This window comes from Abrus precatorius, unplaced genomic scaffold (assembly GCF_003935025.1).
Source record: "Abrus precatorius isolate BTA unplaced genomic scaffold, Abrus_2018 Scaffold6, whole genome shotgun sequence".
In the NCBI taxonomy this organism is placed as follows: domain Eukaryota; kingdom Viridiplantae; phylum Streptophyta; class Magnoliopsida; order Fabales; family Fabaceae; genus Abrus; species Abrus precatorius.
Window position 1 is genome coordinate 4,137,700 of NW_020874406.1, and position 19,829 is coordinate 4,157,528.

At 31.4% G+C, this 19,829-nt stretch overlaps 2 protein-coding genes and 1 pseudogene across 3 annotated transcripts; all 3 read right to left on the reverse strand.

The window, feature by feature from the left end:
* Positions 1–1,594: 1,594 nt before the first annotated feature.
* LOC113868865 lies at positions 1,595–8,054 on the reverse strand. The gene is made up of 11 exons (XM_027504823.1): positions 7,438–8,054; positions 6,509–6,987; positions 6,216–6,312; positions 5,902–6,015; positions 5,542–5,826; positions 4,594–4,712; positions 3,984–4,505; positions 3,597–3,705; positions 2,918–3,501; positions 2,306–2,473; positions 1,595–1,981 (listed from the first exon to the last, which is right to left on the reverse strand). Exons 2-11 carry the CDS (start codon positions 6,976–6,978, stop codon positions 1,789–1,791), a joined length of 2,661 nt encoding a protein of 886 aa, XP_027360624.1. The 5' UTR covers positions 6,979–6,987; positions 7,438–8,054; the 3' UTR covers positions 1,595–1,788.
* A 6,221-nt stretch (positions 8,055–14,275) lies between these two features.
* Positions 14,276–16,108, reverse strand: LOC113868868 (annotated as a pseudogene).
* A 561-nt stretch (positions 16,109–16,669) lies between these two features.
* Positions 16,670–19,475, reverse strand: LOC113868866 (nucleolar GTP-binding protein 1-like). 2 transcript variants are annotated; one of them, XR_003505429.1, is made up of 3 exons: positions 17,203–19,475; positions 16,900–16,953; positions 16,684–16,771 (listed from the first exon to the last, which is right to left on the reverse strand). XR_003505429.1 is itself a non-coding variant. In XM_027504824.1 (2 exons), exon 1 carries the CDS (start codon positions 19,278–19,280, stop codon positions 17,208–17,210), a length of 2,073 nt encoding a protein of 690 aa, XP_027360625.1. In that variant the 5' UTR covers positions 19,281–19,475; the 3' UTR covers positions 16,670–16,953; positions 17,203–17,207. The 2 variants fall into 2 exon arrangements, 1 of the variants encoding a protein (XP_027360625.1); XM_027504824.1 differs by having other exon boundaries at positions 16,670–16,953.
* Between the last annotated feature and the right edge of the window lie 354 nt (positions 19,476–19,829).

The window sequence follows — 19,829 nt, forward strand, 5'->3', positions numbered from 1 at the left end:
ATATATTATCTCACCAAATATTCTAAATGTATTATTTAGTGTACTACTTGTACTAAGTACTAGTGAGGTAAAATCATTTAGAATTGAGTTAAATTGTTGAGAATGATAATAAAGATTATACGAACAAAGATTTTAAAAAATTAATTAAAAAATAGTTGACTACATTATCTTACACAAAGTTTTAGCTTAAGTAAATTTTTTTTACTTAAGCAAAAATTATTTTGTGACCAATTTGTTTAAGAAAATGTTTTAAGCAAAATTTACCTTTTTATAAAATTTGTTTAAGCAAATTTTGTTCGCTTAAATAAATTTAGAGTGCAAACTGCGGTTGTGCTTAAATTGTAGAGAATTTAGATCTATTAAAATTCAAATATGCAAAAATATTTAATAAATTAGAAATAGATGCTATGGATAGAGTACTACTTGTAGAATTGCATCGTTAAAACTCAAACTGCTCTATGATGTTTCAGCCACCATTCTTCTCCGCAGTGTTTTGTTTTTGGTGAAAACATATAGAGCAATAGGCTTAGGCCTTGAGCTTATGAATTTAATACTGTCCTCAGTCTTCTCCACCTGTAAGAAGACTCTTCAATCTAAAGAAGTGGGGTATATTAACTATTCTCGCAATAGTTTTGGAATGATATAGGTTCTCTCCAAACATTTTTTTGATCCAGACCTTCATCAATTCCACCTAAATACTACATATTATGAAACACAGAACAGAGAACCCAAATATCTAAATGTCTGATTTTGTTAATTAAAATTAACAATCAACTTAATTAATAAACGAAAACAAACTTTTGGGTTACATCAGTACTTACTAGTACACAGCATTAGTGAAGATTGTAACAGAAGAATAAAGGAAAACAAATCTCCCTGTTCTCACCTAAACATCCAACTTCTCTCTACTTCCCTACGACCCTTCTCCCAATTCAAACACAGCATTAGTGAAGATTGTGACACTTTATTTTAGTAAGTTTTAGGTTCAATACTCAAAACTGTTGACTGGACTTTCGAACTGAACAACATTCTCTTTCACTTTTCCCCTAAATTTTTGCTATAAAAATGATTAATAATTCAACCAACCGTCTATTTTACATGATGAATATGTTTTAAGTAGATGATATAGTTTGTAATAAAAGGGAGGAAGGGGGGGGGGGGTTGGGTTTTTGTGAAGTTTAAATTTCAGTACAAAAGTTTTCAAAGTAAATATATTGTTAATGTAACTAAATAATAGTGTATTTATTATTTACTTAATTTATAATAAATTGTATTTTTTATTATTAAAATATAAAAATAATATATTACGCTCTAATGAAGTCTTTTGGCCCAAATTTCAAGCTGCTTTTATCCATCTAACTCTATCATTGGTTTGACCAATGTTTTTTTTTTAAGTATTCTGAGAAAGCATTTACTTTTGCATTGCATAGTTAAATTTGTGATGTTTGACTGAAAAAGCTGTACTTATGCGATGCTCTTATTTTTGGTGAATTAAAAAGCATTGGGTTCCACAAATTGACTAATGACTACTCTACCATTATATACCATTAATTTAATTTATATCACGTCCACTCGTCACTTTTTCTTTTCTTAAAAACTTAAACCATAAGAAAAAACCAAATAACGAAGTAAATACAACGAATAAGATACAAGGCTAAATATACAAGAGTGGTAATCTCAAATGACATTTTCTTTTTTTCCCATTGGTATTCCTCTCTTTTCTACCAAGGAAAATCTTCCCTATCTCACTGGTGTAGCAAAGCTGCATGTTGTCCAGAATAAATATATTTACATAAACTCAATGTCATTTTCCTGATATTCTAGAACAATGGAGGCGAGAGCAAGTCTATACGCTACAGATCTTAAATTCCTAACGAGGACATATATCTCCTTCCTCTGCTTCATAGGCATCTTCCACTGTTCTTCTCTCAAATGGGATAGTAAAACCGCCTCACAACACCCCTGTGCTACTAGCCTTTTGCTGCAGACATTGCACCTAGTAAGATTTTCTATCTCTATAATGAAACATTAATATGTTTTTTATCATAATTTAAATTCAATGCAAAAATGAATAAAATTTCTCTTGCAAGTTAAAATCAATTTATCTTTCTAAATTTTAAAAAAGTTGAACAAGAAAATTTCTCAAAAAATAGAGAAATATAAATTATTTTTAACTTATAAAAGAATTTTTTTTTATGTTAATTTTTTTCTAATATAAAATCTTCTCTAGAAGTTTATCAAAATTAAATCTTATACTAGGACTACTAGAAAAAGATTAGTGTAAAAGAAAGTAAGATTTCACAACCTTCCTTGGACAGAAGCTGTTGTAACAAAGCCAATAGGCCACCGGTGAGACTCTCCAGCAATTGAATCATCTGGTGTCCCCAGTCCCCAGTTACCCGAGGAATGTTCTTTAAAGTATAATCTCATAGTAGATTGAGACATTTGAAGTCGCTTTTCACTTTTCTCTGAACTGCAACAACATATATACATATTTTTAAGAGATTGACATTATTCTGCATTATAGTTTTAATATCTATTCCAAGCAGCAGAAGAATCTCACTTCATTTTCATCTTGTACTTAGGGGTAGGTAAAACCTAATATCATACAATATACAACATTTCTAAGATTCCATTTGAATTGCATGAACCAAACAAATAGAAGAAAATCAATGTAGTTTTGTTGCTATCCAACTCCCACATTCTAGCCTAAAACTAATTGAGAAATTCACAAAAAAATAACTCGTAGGAAAAAAAACATTTGGTATCATATTCTATTACTCGGTACCCCAATAAAACAAAGGTGTTTGCCAATTCAACAAAAATTTTTTGAGAATTATGGACCATATCCATCCAGCCAAGGGGAAAAATCATTATCAATAATAAAATATAAATTCAAATTTTAAAAGTTAATTACCTTAAAGTCCATAAAGATATATCAGATGGATATGGAGCACAAATAACTGCACCCTCTTCAAAACATCCTTCCTTGAATGGATGAAGATGAACTCTTAGAAAACATAGCCTACGGTCATAAATGATAGAGCTTCTATGCCTTGGATCAAGCTTTAACTCACCCTCAATAAACTTAGAGATAGTGGCCTTACCATCTGATGCATAAGGAAACAATAGCAATTGACCAACTTTGGTTTCATTGAGGAAAGTAGTCAGCATACAACCTGTCCTTGCTACAGTTCCATTAAACGAAGAACTTTGAGAGTCAAAATTTGACATTTTAAAGCTTCCCGTGCTAGTGTTAGGTAATAAATTAGCATTTGTCAAATCTTCCTCAGTCGAAAGATTAGGAGTCTCCATTGCACTAATCTCTTTGTTAATCGTAATGCGAACTATACCCCATGGAGGAAGGATGGGAACTCTCAAATTCCTCTTGGAAGGAGGATGAAGTTCTGTTTTTTTATTAAGTGCAGCAGCTTTAGCTTCCATAAAGCAAGAATATGCCTTACAATCTGGGAAATCTGAAGGGAAAAATGGTAGTCCCATCTGTATGAAGAGAAGTTTTTATGCACTATTTTAGTTACATATAAAAAAGCAGAAATTTTGCATATTTTAAGACGTTAAGGGGTGCAAAAACTTACTTCACACGCAATCCAATGCTTCTCTTGCAAACCTATTGCACGTGCCCCATTAGAGATGAGTGGAATCCAGAAGGCTTTGACCCAACTTAAAGGAAGTATTATGGACCATCTAGAAGACATCACAGAAACATTTATTGTATAATACATAACAAGGAAAGTTTTAACATAAATAGTTCATCTATTGCTAGGAAAGATCATAGTAAGGTGTTAAAACTTAAATTATCTAAAGTTTATGTTATTGTTTTTCTTGTATATCTTTAAAAAGGATATCACAAATACATATAGTTTGTTTTCAAGAAAACAAGCACTACAATAGTACTAGATAGATGCTCATAAACATACACAATTTCAAACAAATTAAAAGAAAAAATAGATCAAGGAAGTTACCCTATAATCAACTCCTTCATATCATTCTTTAAAAGAAGAATAGGGCAAGATCCCAGGCACTGCACCTTAGTTGAAGAGTTGGCCTCCCTAGGATCAATATCATCAAGGCAGAAATTAACCATATGTTCATGGTGTTTCTCCTTGGAAAGGATGCTATCTTCCATTGGTGGTCTCAGCCCTCTGGTTGTAGCATACCATAGATCATCAACATTAGACTGGCTATCTTCATGTTTAGAGCATGATGATGGAGATAAATATTTATTATCGTCCAAAATTCCTCTCAATTCAGCACACCCATTGTAATTCTTTTCTTGTGCATCACTCCGACCCTTAGTTAGCATGGGCTCCACTTGAAAACTCCTCTTCCAAGACAACTCTCGAGGATCCTTGACATTAAGAGATAATATAGCACGACAAGAAAAATTATCCTCATTTTTTAGTATGGATGAATTTCTATTATGCAAATCATATTCATCTTCTATAGCCACATGTTTCTTTAACTGCCAATGATTCTCTGAAATACTGTAATGCCAAAAAGAAGAATAAACCAATTTGGATCATTAAAATCAGGAAAAAAAAGGTAATGTTTTTTCTAATTTAAATAACTAACCCTCCAACCGGATGTAATATCTTCTGAAGAAGTTGAAATGTCCCTAATCCAGTTAATTCTAATTTTGCAAGTTGACCCTTGAGGGTAAAGCAATTAATTGAGATGCCACTCTTCTCCATCTGAATAATAAAAGGCATATATTGTGAGTGAGTTTATATATATTTTACAATTCTAAGTTATTCAACTTCGGCAGTGAAATTAAAAACTTGGCCAAGCAACACAAACCAAATTAATATTTAGTAATTCATATAACAAGAATTTTTATTTCAAAAGTAACATCTTTTTTTTTTCAACTTTACTTATAAACAACCTTCTGGCAGGATTAATCCTAATTGTGATTGCAGGCAAAAACCTTTTTTAAGTTACAGCACCCAACCATGCTCTTTGTGATACTGAAATGTGCCACTGACATGAAAGACTTTCAAATGGGCAATGAGAAGGCAATTAGAACAGATAAAAACAGAGTAAAATGAGATTATTTGTAACATATGGGTGTATTAGTTTCCCAAACCTCTCCCTGCATTCATCTTTAGCAAGTACAACAGAAGAATAAAGGAAAACAAGGCAAGGTAATTAGAGTAGTTATATAACTTGTTAGAGTTGGTCGAGAGTAGTTTACTACAGAATTAGTTAAGTGGTTAGTTTAAATAAAAGATGGGATGTAGAACAGTTGTAGTTTATCCATTTTGCATTGCTAGCATTTGAAAATAGTGCATTAGCTTTGTTTGGAAGGAGAATTCTCTCCTTTGTACTTTCATTTTTTACATGACACAGATTATTCTTCCAGTTCTTATCTTTCTTTAAATCTTCTCTATTTTCACAACCCTTTCTATCTGAAAAGTTGGACTTTGGTTTTGGGTTTATAAAAATATACTATGAATTAAAAAAAATAAAAGAATCAAAATACAAGTGGAATGTCCATAGAAGAAGCTAAAGAAGAAAGTGAACCTCTTTCTGGCATGCAAGTTTTAGATTATCATATCCTTCTTCAAAGGCAGAAGCATGTATCCACACCCAAAGGTGTCTAAATGAATAATCCTGCTTCAATCTGTCTGATTTTTCACATAATTTGACATCCTCGTCCTTTGAATCATTACTGATATCATGCTGTCTAAATGAAGTATAATGATTTCTTCCATCTAGCTCTGAACTCATATTTTGTTGGGAAGTGGGTCTCCATATATAGGTCACAGGAGCAATTGGCTGAGGAACTGACGCTCCAACTTGATAAAGCTGCACGAAACAACATTTGATTTAGTTTAACCAAATCAAGCTGCCACTTAGTAGAGTCAGTGACAGAATCATTACCATTGCACTTCCATAGGTTACACCAGAAAGAACAGAGTCATCATGATTTTCAGGATGTGTTGCTGTTGCCGGAGAGGGCTCCAGTACCATTCTTAACACTGACAGTAATGAATCCTGTATACAAGAGTCAACCTTAAATAAAACTAAGAAAATTATTTGGGGGCTGAGAAACTGTAATAATTATTTGATGCATACATTTCAATATGTTTCAATCAGAATAACAGTTAAGTGAGTCTCTTAGATTCAGACATTTAACAGTGAAAAAGAAGAAATTTCGAACAAAAAAAACTAAAACTAAAACTAAAATAAAAAACCTCTGGACCCTCCAATTGAACAGCAGTATAATAGCTCGCATCGTGTACAAGAACCCCTTGTTTGAGCCTTTTCAAGAGTGCCCTTGAACCTTTCCCTCTGCATAAGAACATGCACAAGCCTTGTCAGTGTTTTGTTTCCAAGGGAATGTTAAAACATGCAATAGCATCACGTTTCCATGATCCAATTCAAATACATCCCAACAAAGTCACACAACCCATCATCATGAAATTAACTATTTCCCCCATTGTCTCTCATAAGTTCTTTTTTTTTTTTTTAACAATGATAGACCTACCTTCCTTGAATACAAAAAGGAAGGTGATAACCCCAAAGCTTGGTCATGGAAAATCGCTTTGCATGCCAAACATGAGTTCTCATCCTCTTGGTTCCATCCCCAGAAGTGCAAAAACCATTTTCTGGGTTTATCTTCAGTTCATATCTCCGACGAACACGGCGGGGAAGATTTTTTAGTTGGTCTTTCTCCAAAATTGATTCAGCAAGGGCTTTATCAACTATTCCCAGTTTCTGCCTCTTTCTTTTGCACCCTTTTCTTGCAATTTGGTTATCAAAGGCAGTTGTTCTTCTTCTCTTGTTCCTTTGAGACCTATAATCATTGTTTACTCTATTTTCTATGATAGACTGAAGACTCTGGAGCTCCAGGGCACGGGATTCTGCATATTTCTGCACATTAATTTTGCGAGGTGGTGGTGGTGGTGGTGGTAGACGTACTGAAACTTGAGGTTTTACGGTTCCTTCAGTTACCATGGTAAAGAACTAAGGAAAAATAGAAAACAAAAAGTTAGTTTACAACTTCACATTGTACAAAGACAAACAATGCTGTAAAGCATATAGCCTAATTGAATGGTCCATTAGAATCAAACTAACACCCCCTTCTAAATTTTTATTTTGTATTCACAAAATAAAAATTGCATCCTCACAGATAAAACAATTAGTGAGTTTATCCATGCAGCATCTTCAACACACGTGTTCTTTCTTCCCTCCTTCGATCATGAAACTATCTATTACCCTGATTGTCGTGTTTATGATACATTAATTTCCCCAAAGAGTATGAAAAGGTCAAAACACAGACAGAAACTGTGTGACAGCCTCAGATAATGTGAGGTTCCCAAACACAAAACAATCATTAAACAATGCACACAAGACCAACAGAGCAAAAGTTAAAGCATGAGACAATCGATAATGTAAGTATAACGAACGACGAACCAGTATCGAGATTTTCACCGTCAAAACCAGAGGAGCCGCAGAACAGAGTGAAGAATGGAAAAGACAAGACGTCTATGCAAACGAATATCATAAACCCTTCCCTCTGCCGCCAATCCCGAGACCCAATGTTTGTGGTATTGGGCTTAAAAGATAATGTTAACTAGGAAATAGGCTTTGAATGTGGGGTCGTATTGCGGGGCTCCGAATCCGTGGGGATTCGGGTCGGGTATTGCAGAATGTGCAGTGGCGAGGGAGAGAGAGAAAGTGGAGGGCTTGGAAGAGGAAGAAGAATAAGAAGTTGCTGTTCGATTACAGAAAATAGAGTGTGTTCTTCGCTGAGAGGAAGAGCCTCGTCAATGACTCTGCTTCTGGCTATTCCCTCTATTGCTTTCTGTTACGTAGTTGTGAATTTGTTCTCTTCTTCTCTCTCTTTTCTCCTACAGTTTTAGGGTTCAGTTTCAATATTTCAAAATAATATTTTTTATCAAATATTATATAGATTTTCAATAATATATTAATTCATTACTTGCAGTAAACTGGTATCGAAGTCTCCAAAATTATATTCAAAATCATATATATATATAGAGAGAGCATGGATGAAAACAAAAATTCAATATTAGTGGAAGTTAGTCTGAGTGGCAAGTATTATTGCTTAAGTAAAATTTTAAATTCAAATTAAATTAGATAAAAAAATTAAAAATTTAATTTTTTAATATTATTTATAATTAAAATTTTAGTTTTCAAAAATATAAGTTCTTTATAATAAAAAATTACAATTTTTTATTTGATTCGCTTTTAATTTAGTGTTTTAAAAGTTATGTCTGTCTATTATATATTAATTTGCTATTTACTAGTTTACTAGTATTTAAGTTACTTAATATAGTTTGATTAAGATATAATTTATTATTTATTTGTATAATATTTCAGTAATTTTGTATAATTTTAGTAAGTTATAATGTATTTAAAATAAGTTAATAATATTATTAAATTTTTTATATTTTGAAAAATTAAAATACTAAGGGTTTTAGAATTAAATTTTAAATATAAATGAATGAATGTGTAAATATTATATTATTATCTACATCAATTTCATATTATATTATATTAATCAAATTAAATATTATATAAAAAAATTAACGAGTTAATATCAGAGATATTATATAAATGTTTTAAAATAGGAAAGTTGTTTGAAAAGAAATAAAAAAAACTTATTTAAGCCATGCTAATATTAAAAGTTTGAATCTTCAGTTAAAATTAAAATTTGATTTTAATTAAATATAATATTTTAAATGTTGAGCTCTTTTAAATTTCAAAAAATTTTAAATTTAATCCTATTTAATATAATAAAACATTCATTTATAATGATTTTTTCACTGTATAACTTATTAAATTAAAAAAGCATACAGCATATATTTTTTTTAAAATAATTTAATAATTCTCGTGTAATCTTTTGAGAAATAATTTACATTTTAAATTTCATTCAACACAAACAATATGAGTTGTAATTAAAAAATATATATATATAAATAAATGGCTTCTTTTATGATATAGGGAAAGTTAATTGAATTAGTGAATTCTAAATTTGGTATTCATTAGGGTGTTGAATACAAATTCTTTATTCACAAACATTAATATTTTCATTAAAATTGTATCGAATATTAAATTAGAAATATTGTCCACAAAATTACAAAATACACCTTCACGTTGGCATGCTCATGAAAATGTAATTTGTCATTTCTTAATAAAAGTAAAAATGAGGCCATATTCTTAATAAATCCAAGGCCAAATGCTTCTTTAACCATTAGAAAATTGAATTTAGGGAATAATAGTAAGTTCATTATTAAAGATTGTAAAACTGGCAATGGCATTGCATTATTTGCCACAGCATAAATTGAATAAATTATGATATCCTATGAATATGAAGCTTTGGTTTTCCACTCTCTCATCACAGATTGTAAAGCAAAAGAAATTTTATGTGGAAGATGATGTTTATTCATCTAATCCTCTTCGCTTGTAATTTTATTCAGGTCCCTTTATACATCCACTTTTTACTCTTCGTAAGTTCTACCTTGCATATTCATAGAATAAAAACAAAAACAATTTTAAAAAGTTTCTGTATCATTTAAATTTACTGTTCTTTGTTACGATGCATTGATTGGTGAAAGTACTTGTTTAATAGTATTCTATATAGAAGAAAATTTTAATTATTTTTTTAAGTTAAATTTGAATAGAATATAATTTAATCATTTCAATTTATAAAAATTTTTAATAAAAAATAGAATTAAAAATTTTTAGGAAAAAATTTGATAAAAAAAATAAGTTTACATAATTTTAAAATTAGAGTATTCACCGTGAAGATCCATTATCCCCTATCTTTTTATTTTGCATATGGAATGATTCATCCAATTAATTACAAATAAAATTTTAAGTGTATGATTAAGTCCCTTTTCCTGTTAACATTTAGGGTCCAAAAATTCTTTATTTAATTTTTTACAAATGATATTATTTTAGTTACCAAAGATGATTTACAACAAGCTAATATTATTAAATTTGTTTAAATAATTTCTATTCAACCTCAGCATTGCAAGCATTAAATTTCAAGTCATAGAAAAAATGAGTGAAAAAAACTTAGAAAGCAAAGAAGAGACTCACCCTAAATTTTATATAAGTTCAAGAAATAAACAAATTTTTTATTAAAAAATATTTTTTATATTTAAAACAGAAATGTCAATATTTACATATTTAAAAATTAAAAGTTTTATGAGTGATTAATGGAGGTTGATCCAAGTATCAAACGACTTAGTATCGCTTAAGTAAGGTTTTAAGTTCAAGTCTTTGTGCATGTAAAAAAATTTTCAGTAGTAGACCCATTACCACGTCTAGGTGCGCAATCTGGGTCAGATTCGAATTAAATCAAATGGAAAACAAAAAAAAATTTAATGAGTGTCTATTTAATATATTTTAATTTATGAGTTAAATACATAAGATAAAAAATTATATTTTAGATTAACTATTTTTTTTTATCTATATCCACTTATTAAACTAAAATTGTGTTATTATTAGATTAAAAAAAATTAAAATTTTCAATGACAAAAAGTTTAAAATTTGCATGATAAAAATGTTGGATGAATTTTGGTTTATTTGTAATTTGAGATATGTGTGATTTTTGTCTCTTAATTTTTTAACTAATTAAATTTTTTATTTTAAAATTATACAAATTTAATCTTCTATAAATTTTATTTCACTAAAAATCCTCAAATTTTTATTAAAAGTTTAAAGTTTTATCATAAAATTAGAATAAAAACAATTTAAAGGTTTAAAAAAATCGTTGCCTATTAATAAAGATTATAGAATTTTATAATGTGTAAAAATTTGAAGAATCTTTTCAAGTAAAATTTGAATAAAACGTAATTTAATCTTTTAAATTTTCTGTATAAAAAATTAGAATTAATAAGTTTAAGGTAAAAAAAATTGATAGTAAATTAAGTTTGCATAATTTTAAAAATAGAGTCATAATTATTTTAACAAAACATTAGGAACTAAAAGTGCATAATATATATATATATAGATATAGATATAGATATTTGTGTGTGTATTTATATATTAGGTTCAAACTTGCATATTTAATCAGGTAATAAATTTGTAAGATTACTAATTTAACCGTTGATTTAAATATTCTTATTAAGTAAATCAATTTTATAAAACTTCATGAAAAAATAAAACTATTGGGTATCAACTTTTTAAGATTGAACAATCTTAAAGGCAATGTATGAGTGATCATGCAAATCTTATAATCAAACGTGAGTAGTTTGCCATTTGGTTTTGTTGCATTTATCTTGGACAACCCTGAATCTCTCTACTAGTTAGTTAGACTTAAGACAAGAGAGAAGAAGAAGATTATCCTTATCATGATTAGAAGAATTTTTAGAAGAAAGGATGTAAAGCATCTAAATTAAGTTATCAAACCTTGCAATGCAACTTTCAAGTGTTTGTTATAATCATGTTCTACTCTTGAAGTTCTAATAACAAAGTTCTACTATTTGAGAAATTTGAGTTGATTAGTGATAAATGTTCTAAGGCTTCTTTCATCTCATTCTTTGAATAATTGATTTGACACTTTTCAATTATCTTCAATTTTCTATTTATAGATAGAGATGAACTAAGAAAGTCTTCTGGTCATTCAGGCCTTCAAAAGTCATCTTTTATTAATCTTTTATTTTTTTCTTAAAGAAAAACCTATTATAATTTTTGTACAATACCAATGTCATAAGAAGCAAAAGCAAAGCTAAAGAAAATTTTCTAGGACTAGAGTTGAAGTGAAGATTTTGGTGGTGCATCCACCTTCATAAGATGTGGTTAGTTTTGGTTAGAGATCTTGTTTTTGGCCTATGGGAAGAGTGGAAAGTTTTCAAGTTAGCTTAGGTGTCAATTGTTGAGATTGAGATGATTTTTTTAGGTTTTTGTGTAGTAAAGATTAAAAAAAGTAGAAGTGTTCATGTGCCGAGTAAATCCAACCAACCTAATCATCTCAATCCAATTCAAACAAAAATTAACAAATTAAGTTAAGTAACCGGGTCTTAAAAGTATAAATTTGATTATTTACAAGTTGGATATTAAATTTATTTTTTCATAACCCGATAAACTCGACTCAACCCAACCCAATCACATAAAAAAAAATATTTGTAATATTTTTATTTATATTTTTAAATTTAATTTTGATAAAAAAATTTCATTATTTAATTATAAATCAAAATTTTGTATATACATATTAATAGATTAATTTAATTTAATAATTATTAAATTTTATAAAATAAAAAAAATTAATTTTATGTAAAGGCCTAATTACTTAACCAAAACTAACATGTTCATGATCAGGTTGCGTCGATCCAAGTCACATGTAAAAAAAAGGAAAACAACAATCCAACCTGACTTGTGATCACTCTTAGAAAAAAGGTGACTTGTGATAAGTGAATGTTTAAAAATAATCATATGTAAGGAAGTAGCATATCAAACTTTCTAAATCAGTCTTCAGATTTTCACATGTATGATGGTAAAGACAGCTTCATTATGTCATCGAATAGCTTGCTTGAGCTTTTGTATGCGTTTTATCGTCTTTTCTCTTTTGTAGCATGCTTTTTTAATCTTTAAATTTTCTTTTTAGCAATGATCGATTGAATTCTAATTCTCACATTTGCTTGGAGATTGTGCACTTGCATGAATATATGAAGTGGATAGCTAGCAAGGCTTGAATTTTCCTTTACAGCTTTAGCCTTAAATGCTTTTTGCACATTTGATATTCTCTGGATCAATCTCACAGTGAATAGGGAATTTGAGGATAAGGGTTTCAAACTTATACTTCTTTGGTGGTTGTGTAGAAGTAAGTTGTTTTTGTTTGAAGGCAATTTTCAGACTCAACTAAGGTAACTTAGTTTGGGATTGTTTAATGCCTTCAACAACGCTTGTTACATTCAATAATTGTAGTACACTTGTTGTCTCTTCTACTTCTTTAGCAATGTGGACTTAAATGCTCACATCACTTTTTTCTTCATCAAAATGCTCACATCACTTTTTTCTTCATCAAATCTAAAATCATAGCAAATGTGATAACTTTTTTTTTATCTCTTCTACTACTTTAGAGATATGGACTTAGATGCTTATCAAATATCAAGTCATAACAACTATAAATAAGCTTGTTGTCTCTTCTACTTCTTTAGAGATACAAGATTAGATACTCACATCACATTTTCTTTTGTCAAATAAAATGTTATATTTGTTATCACCTAATTGAAATATAGTTTTGGTCATTTGATACAAGAACATTATCAACGATGTGTATAAGTTTGTTACCAAATTTACCTATATTTTATCTTTATTTATTTATTATTATCATTAGTTGGTTTATTTTTAATCCAAAGTTATTACAGGACTTGCTACATAGCTAACCAAAACCAAACACGAAACTAAAAACAAGTAAAAAATTATTGAAACTTTTAAACCCTCTTTGCTAGTTTGTTACTCTTTAATGTAGTATTATATAATACTGGCCGATTAAGGGAAGAAAATAAAAGAGACCCACTACTTGGAAGCTTTTACACATTCAGAACCTTGGAACTGGGGTGCAAGCTCGACAATATTTCAGTGGTTGTTGGCTGGGCAAGTTCCGATGATGGTGGGGGCAAATCTGGGAGGAGGATGATGGTGCTGAATTGAGAGACAGGATTTCAGGCTTGTGATAGGTGGAAAATTGCTGAAGACCCCCACTCTCAGTGATTACAAATCTTCAATTTATTCCCAAAAAATGTGTGCTATTAGTAGAATAAACCATATATTGGTCTTCGAGAAAAATTAAAGGACACTGGAAGTAAGTATCCAAGTTCATAACTTGCATAATGTAACTAATAATGTGTGGAATTCCAGTGGTATCTTTCACACTCCTCTAACCACGCATAAATTTTAACCTTTAAAAAATATATACATTGTGCATTGACTAGAGTAATTTTTTTTTTCAAATTCAAACACATCTTGGACATTAGCCAACTGAACAGCTTACAAATCCATGCACAATTTTTTCTACTCCTAGACCATCCCTACAAAGCCAAGTCACCATTTTCATGCAACACCATGGCCATTCTTAGAGCACTCTTAACAGCCACACCATCAAACGTACAAAAGACAGTTATCTTTCAGGGCATGTTTGATTTATTTTTTTTAGAGAAATAATCACTTATTTCTTTCAATTTCTTTTGAAAAATAAGCGATTACTTCTTTAAAATTAAGCTAAACTAAACATGCTATCAGTCAAATTATATATTTAATGTACAGGACTTTCCTTATGTAATCAGCCAGCAAAAACCCTAAGGCAAGTAGTGATACTCTAGCGGCATATGGGACAATTGCTTATCTTGGATCCACAGTCTCTACAATTCTGAATTCCAAAATTTGTTAAAAATCATAAAACTAAATATCCAACAACAGAATAGAAAGGAGACCATGAATTTAATGAGACTTACCATGTGACCACATTCAAAAGCCAAATCCTTTCCATTAGTCAGACAAATCGCACATATCTACATAATTTTGTTGGATAAAAACACACAAAAATTATCATTTTGCAACTTCAAACTTAGAAGAAAAGAAAACCTTGTTCCATCAATAACTTTATACTAGAGCAATAATCAAGGGTAGTAGTACATAACTTGTAAGTTTGCTAGCCAAAAAAAAAAAAAGTTTGTGGTTAGGCATTTTATTTTAGTAAAGTTGGCGAATCTCATCTGGTGTGTGAAATTTCTAAGAGTGGACATTTGCAGATAGCCCAATATTCAAACTACACAGGCTCTAATACCATGTTAGAAAAATTGGAGTAACTCATTCTCAAAAACTAAATCATAGGAGGAGAATTATCTAAAGCCTTTTAAGGACTATTCTAACCATATTCTTAGCTAACGTAGAACATTTTATGGTCTGTTTGGTGTCAGGTTTGCTTTAATCCACCCTTTATTTCTGCTTGTTCACAAAAAAAATAAAAAATAAAGCGTTATACTTTACCCCTTGTAATTTAATAATTTCTCAACGTACCTGCTAAACTTCTTTATTGTCGTTAAAACATCCTTGAAAGTTTGAGTTTAAATGAAAATTGCTAAATTCTATTAACTTTACATCATTAGTTATGGATTTAGGCTTATCATCAACCGTGGTTAATTTGGTGGGTTAACATTTTTCACTTCAACTCAAAATTCAGAGGATTTCGTGATAAGAAAAATGTTTGGGGGGTAAGCTGAATAAGTGTTAAAAACTACATGGGAGTAAATTCTAATTTACCCGAAAATAAATTATCTGTTTCTTGTACACAATTTAACATGCTAGGCAATGATAAAGGAGAATGTAATGAATCACTCTAGATTTCAATCATAGGTATACCATTTGGTTTTGCTCATCATCTATGAATGCTGGCATCGTGCTCAGAACATGAGCTGGTAGCACAGACCGACAATAAGGAGCTGGAGGAGGAGGTCTTGGAAAATTTTCTTTGACCTTCCTGTTGAACGACTTTTGTCCAAAATACAAAAATAGAAGAAAAACTAATGAATAATCATCAAACAAAAAATTGTTAACATAGTCAGCTGAAAGAAAACCATATTGATTATAAGATTGGACCCAAAGTATAAGGAACTTACCCAAGTAGTCCAAGTTCAATGCCCGCTTTATATTGGAAAGGTATCTCCATTAATGCAGCTAGAGCGAAAGCAGTTTCTTTCTGAGAGGAGCTTGTATTCTTAGACATTATTTCAGTGAAATTAACAAACTGTACAAAAGGGTGGAAATGATTTTAATAAAACAAAGCCATTGCAAAGATGCAAATAGACTTAATGTTTGTAGTCCATTTTTACAAGACTTTGTTTTATACCCTTCAAACATTCTTTTATGGTTTTAGTCCCAGATTTTTTCGTAGTCAGCATTAGCTCCTATTGAGTCTTGACCACTAAATAATGTTGTGGCTAAAAAAAGGTGGCACATGTTGATTATTTGTCTGTCTACATTGGTCACAGGGACCAAAACATCTAAGTTACACAAATACAGGATTAAATTCTCAGCTACTATGTTATACCTGAAAATTGTCAAAATCACGTGTTGGTATCTTGTCGTCAAACTTGTTCATGTCATCCCAAGGTCCATCACCAACTCCAACCAGAATAATAGAAAGGGGATACGAACTGGCAGCAGAAATAGTAGAAATTGGAAAATTAACGTTTGATTATGCAGCAGCATGTTGTTTTATATTAATATAACATTGATTGGAGACAAGATGATAGAACTGGATCAGAACTGAAAAAAGAAAAGTTTCTATTAACTGAAAGAATACAAATGATTCCAAGGACTTTTGAGAGGCCATATTCTTCTCAAATCACCAGCTAAAATCTTCCTCTCAACCCTTTTTCTTATTTGTCATTTATGGGGCAACATATGCTGAAACTAATTAAGGCATTGATTAAACACTTTCAAATTGAAAATAAAAATCAAGGCATTCAAGCTGCTAAATGATAGTAACATTGTGTTTTCAGGCTCCATGAGAAGGAACGTTCCATGATATGGTGATTCTGCCTGATCTGCCACCTCTATCTCATTGTATTCGTTTTCGAGCCAAAACCTCCAATGCGTAACAAGGCATACATTTGAGATGATAAAATCAATTAATAAAGAAATCCATCGAAACCAATCACAGAATTGAAACTTCAAAATCAAAACCAAGGCACTCAATGTTTTCTCTAAAAAATGAAACAGAAGCTTCCTTGATAATACATAGTCTCCAAAATTGAACTAAATAAATAAAGTCTGACGGAATGACAAGTTGTAACGATAAGAATAAAATAAAATGAGGCAAAGGTGTATAAATAAACACGGTGGCCTAGCTGCACCTTAAAATCTAACAAAACACAACTTATATTAAAAAAAAAAAAAAAATCTTGGCAGCCACAAAATTGCCAGCAGATGTCTCTGAAAAGCATAAATCAGCATCCCCTACAGAGAAAATAATTTACTGACATCAGTGACTAGTGACACAGAAAACCAACTTCTTAGATCAGAAAACATGTATATCATATTATGTAAAGAATGCACGCCAAGGAAAATCAGTTACTAATCAATAAAGCTGGGTAGTTATTTGTGACAAAAGTACTCAATGGCAGACTCATGAGCAAGTAGTGAATTTTTTGGTCTGGTACAGTGGTACATGATAAATAAGGCAAGCTGCACAGGCAAGGCACATACCTGTTTTAACGTCTCTCAGTCTTTCCAATGGAGCACTTTCCAGAAAACAAGTGTTTGGGCTTCAGATTAGGTATGACTCTATCAGCTTCACCACGACGTGCATCCTTGTTTCTCTTCTTGACAGACTTCTTTGCAAGTTTAATTGCCTTGACCTTTTGAGCAGAATCCCTGAAGCCCTCTCCAGGCACAACTTCATTTGATAGGCATGACACCATCCTGGACCGTGACCTTGATCTACTCATACGCTGCTTTTTGCTAGGTGTGTCACCATCAATATCCATCCTATCTCCACCATCAACACTTCTCATTTCAGGTGATCTTTCCCTTTTCCGACCTTTCCTAGAGACAGATCGGCTACGCATTCTCTTAATTGCCAAAGTGGGATCAAGCCCCAAAGATGACAGCTGCCTTCCCATCCTTTCTGATGTGAACTGCTTGTCCTTATCAAATTTCCTTGGAACAGTTGGTCGGCTCTCTGCAGTGCTCTTTTTCACCCTATGCTGCTGGATGAGCAAGCTTTTCTTTTTCCTAATCTCAGCTAAAGCAGCTAGCTGTTCAGGCATCAATTCAATTCCATCAATCTCAAAATCATCATCTTCGGCTTCTGCCTGTCTCAGCCCTTCTTCTCTTTCCAATTCTTCGACCCTATGCAGAATATCAGGATCAATGAAATCATACACGTTGTGTCCATCCAAAATTTCTGGGAGTATATCTTCTTTCCATTCATCATTGGCTAAAATATAACACTTTCTCAGGTTCATTGAGTATACTAAAATATAACACTTTCTCAGGTTCATTGAGTATACACCTGCCCCACCATTTTCATTCTCCAGATTCTTTTCAGTCTTTCTCTTTTCCTTCTCAGCTGCTTGCTTAGCTTTAGCTTCTAAAACTGCCGAAGGGATGCACGGTGGCCTTTCCTTCTGGTCACGAGGCTTAGGTACTGCAACATGAAACCTATTCAAGCAATCATTAATTTTCTTTGACTTCATTTTTATCTCCACCCTCTGATTCAATAACCTCTCACATGCTGCATTTTTCACTGCAATGACCCCTTCTTCTGTCAGAGTGCTCATGGTCAACAACACACTATCATCATCCGTAGCCTCACCTCCTTGACCGACCAGAGTCTTCAAGGCTTCAGCTTTCATATCCATGACCAACTTCATGTCTTCCTCAGGTACCCCCTCCAATGGTTGCAAGTCAGTCTTGTTGCAGACTATAATAAGCGGCTTGTTCATGAACAAAGACTTAATGCTGTGAAATAGAGCTGCCTGTTGAGCAATACTGTAACCACAAGACCCAGAGATATCCAAGAAAAACAAAATTGCAGCCCTCAAATGTGCTAAGGCAGTTATACTGCACATCTCAATAATATTACGATCTTCAAAAGGCCTATCCAGAATCCCGGGCGTATCAATTACCTGGTACCTTAGGTATTTATAGTCTGTATGACCTATAAAGAGGGACTTGGTAGTGAAAGCATAAGGCTGCACATCCACATCAGCCCTAGTAATTTTGTTGATGAAAGAGCTCTTGCCAACATTAGGATACCCACATATCAAAATAGTCCTTGTATTAGGATCTATGGATGGAAGCCTAGCCATGTGTTGTCTAACCTGTTCTAAATAAGCTAAACTAGGGCCAATCCTCTTAATCACAGTACACATACGGCCAAGAGCAGCCACCTTTAAACACTTACATCGATACAAGGAATCGCCATACTTCAATAACTTGACATAATCTTTAGCAATCTTACCAATAAGATTCCTGGCAGTGTTGATTTGTCCAAGAGCAAGCTTGTAATGGTCTTTGTTGTAGAGTACGTGTAAGAGATCGCCATAGAAAGGGTGAATATCATCGAGGCGAGGAAACTCATCAATAATAGTAGACAACTTTTCATGAAAATTCTGCTGAGTGTACTTAACTTTGCGCATGTAGAATTGGCGAAGGCGTGAAATTGCATATCCTTTGTGAACAACCGTTGGTGTCTGACGCTGCGTGCGAGAGAGGATAATGTCAACGAAGTCCTTCCCATTGGGCACCACAGTGATCTTCTTGAAGTTATATTGAACCATCGTCCCCTTATAACACACGTAATCTTCAGGTCAAAACTGAAGAACACTGAATCGAAAAGAGGTTATGAAAATAAATCAAACTACAGGCATGGCAAGCGTTATATTTCAAACCAGAGAAAAGAGGGCCAGAGGTGTGAGAAGAAACCACGGTTCTAGGTTGAAGGAGACACTATCGGGTTGCATTCCCAACCGGCCCAAGTTACAATACATAATTTAGTTCATATATTAAATTTTTAAAAAAAGGAAATATATTATTATAAAAAATAAAACATTAGATAAAAGTGTAATTATAATAAAAAATAATTAATCCATAAATAGATATAAACTATTTATAACATAATATTTAAAGTATTGTTATTAATATGGTAAAAAAAAATATTGTTATGAATGAAATTCAAATCATCTTTATATTATTATTGACAAATACTCGTTAAGATTTTTTTTGTATTTTATATTTTATAAGTTAAAGGAATAAATAAATATTTTTTTGAAAATATTTCTTACATTTAAAACATAAATGTTCATATTTACATATTAAGTAATTAAATT